At 38.5% G+C, this 2,801-nt stretch overlaps 1 protein-coding gene across 1 annotated transcript; it reads right to left on the bottom strand.

The window, feature by feature from the left end:
* Positions 1–388: 388 nt before the first annotated feature.
* On the bottom strand, positions 389–2,557 carry LOC110775059 (RNA-binding protein 1). Its single transcript, XM_021979659.2, has 2 exons — positions 2,204–2,557; positions 389–1,625 (listed from the first exon to the last, which is right to left on the bottom strand). The coding sequence occupies exons 1-2, from the start codon at positions 2,426–2,428 to the stop codon at positions 708–710; spliced, it is 1,143 nt and encodes a 380-aa protein (XP_021835351.1). The 5' UTR covers positions 2,429–2,557; the 3' UTR covers positions 389–707.
* Positions 2,558–2,801: the final 244 nt, after the last annotated feature.

Here is a 2,801-nt window from a genome sequence, read left to right on the forward strand (position 1 = left end):
CGGTCTGTTAACGGATTCGGATCTTAATCGGATCAATACTAACGGGTTGGGTCGGATTCGGGTTGAATATAATCGGATCGGATCGGATTTCAAATTTTAACTCGCGGGTTCTAAACGGTTCGGATTCTAAACGGTCGGACAAACCCATCGGGTTCACTGGGTCGGATTGAGAATTGACACCCCGCTGCATGTCAGCAAGAGCCAAGATGTGCTCCAAAGAATGAGTCACGAAACTCACGAGTCACGGCCACATAATAACGACAGCAACAACTCAACAAGTATGGGAACAAGTTGCCAAGTTTCTAGTGCATCCTGTAGGCAAGGTTGGATTAACAGAATTTCATGCATTTAAAGCCCCAAGAAAAAGCATTTGTAAAAACTCTTTCCGTGTGAAAAAGATTAAAGAGTATATATAATTAACACATTGTATAGAGAGCTACGGACTTACGGAATATGTTTTTCAGTAAGCAGAATTTAGTAATAAATAAAACAGTAAATGAGAGATATTTCTGCAATACTATATTACAAAAATCCGGATCATGTACTAAATAAAAAGTTAATAAAATTAAATAAGGAATAAAAACGATCCATAGATATCGGCAGTTAAATAGACAGAAAGGAAGGAGGTAACAAAAGTACACCTCAACCCCTTTTGGCTTTTGGTGTATGAATCAACATTATGATATTTGTGGGTGGAATTTGGTCAGCTAGACTAACCCCATAGGAGGCACCTTTGCTTGGCCTTGGCCATCAGCAATTCTTGAATTTTTCTTGACATTCACACGAGTAGCTTCAGTATCTACTACAGCATTATTATAACCATTAAACATTCCCAGCAAAGCAACTCCACCATTTCCAGTGGGATAAAAGCCAGTGCCATAAGCCAAAGGTTCAACACCCATTACCCCAGAACTGTTCCAAGGGGCCCTAGGAGTAAGCATAGGCATCCCATAACCAACAATGTCATACCCACTCATCGGATACCCCCCACCATAGACACCACTGTAGTACCCAGGATACGCGGTTGGAACAGGAAATTGACCCGGATAACTAACTATAGCACCTCTCGGCCAATAGTTGTTATCATCCAAGTAACCAGCAGAAGCAGACGAGAATCTCCCACTCCCACTCCCACTACTCCCACTCCCACTCCCACTCCCACCAAATCTAGAGTTATTCCCATTGTAAGAATTCCTAGTTGCCTCCCTTGGAACAGCCCTCTTAACCTCCACACGCTTCCCGCCAACCTCGTGATGACTCTGTTGCATAAGTTTCTCAACTACTTCTTCAGACTCAAATGTTATAAACCCAAATCCTCTAGGTCTGTTATTGGTATTGTCGTACATCACAACTACGTCTGTAATCTTACCAAACTTCTCAAAATATTTTTTAAACTCCTCCTCAGTTAAATCAGCTGACAATCCCCCTACAAAAATCTTCTTAGCTTTCAAACTATCATCACTGTTGTTAGCACCGTAACTACCATTAATATAATTCCTAACAGATCCTTTACTACTATGCGAGTACCCGTGGTTTGGCTGTTGATGTTGCTGTCGTTGAGGCAGTAACTGCGGCTGAGTATTTGATTGGTGTTCAAATCTTGGTCTAGCCTTTTTCACTTCTACCTATCAAATTCAATGACCCCAGAACCACCACATAAATACATCAATCCTTCCATCAAAATTAAACAAAATATTGCCAAATTTGAACTAAGTTTTCCCAAATTCAAAAATAAACGAAATTCCATTATTGGATTCAGAATCTTTTTATCATCATAAAACATAAACAAACTGTAAAAGAAAAAACTAACGAGATTATTATTAAAATCTAGGGGTTATTTAAAACAAAATATTTAAACCCAAACAACCCAGAAATCCAAATCAACGCACATTGTCATTTGTCAAAATCAAACCTAATAAATCTAAATTGTCGCACATTGTCAAACTCCAACATAATAATTTGAATCTAAGATTTACTTACAATAAAATACTACCCAAAATAGCATATATTCCGACATTCGATCTTGATTATTGAAAATAGTATAATCTAAAACAAAAACTACACTGAAAAACAAAATCAAGATTTCAATTTTGCCACACCAGAAAAATCTAGGGTTCATGCAACAAATAAAAAATAACCACCGACATTGGGAAAAAATTGCACTCCATAATTAAAATAGAAAAAGAGATTCGGAATAACTGACCGCTCTACCAGAAATAAAGTGTTGATCACGGAGCGTTTCGACGACGAGAGAAGGATCAGCAAAGGTGACGAACCCGAAACCACGAGGATCGCCAGTGAGACGATCTTTAGCGACAACGGAAGAAGAAACGTCGCCGTATTTGCTGAAGTGATCTCTAAGGATAACGTCGGTCGTTTCCCGTGGAATTCCACCGACGAACAATTTTCCCACATCGGGATCCGCCATAACAGATCAGATCCAAAAACTTGTAGAAAGGAGGAACCCTAGAAAAACTGAACTCACTTTCACTCCTGAAGAACTCACACTCTCTTTCTCATTCGCTTGACATCACCACCAAATTTTATTAGAGGGGTATGAACTATGAAGTACTCCGTATTTATCTATAGTACTGGATTTTAGCCCGTGCGATACACGATCTCTATTAAATTGTTACTCCCTCTGTATTCTTTTAAGGGATACTCTTGTCTTTTTCGGCCGTATTTATTTAAAAGATACACTTGTCATTTTTAGTAACTTATCAACCTCACCATCTAATTAAATAATACATCTAATATACCCTATCACCCACCATCCAATTAAACAAATATTTTCATAAACT

Source organism: Spinacia oleracea, chromosome 4 (genome assembly GCF_020520425.1).
Source record: "Spinacia oleracea cultivar Varoflay chromosome 4, BTI_SOV_V1, whole genome shotgun sequence".
Classification (NCBI taxonomy): Eukaryota; Viridiplantae; Streptophyta; class Magnoliopsida; order Caryophyllales; family Amaranthaceae; genus Spinacia; species Spinacia oleracea.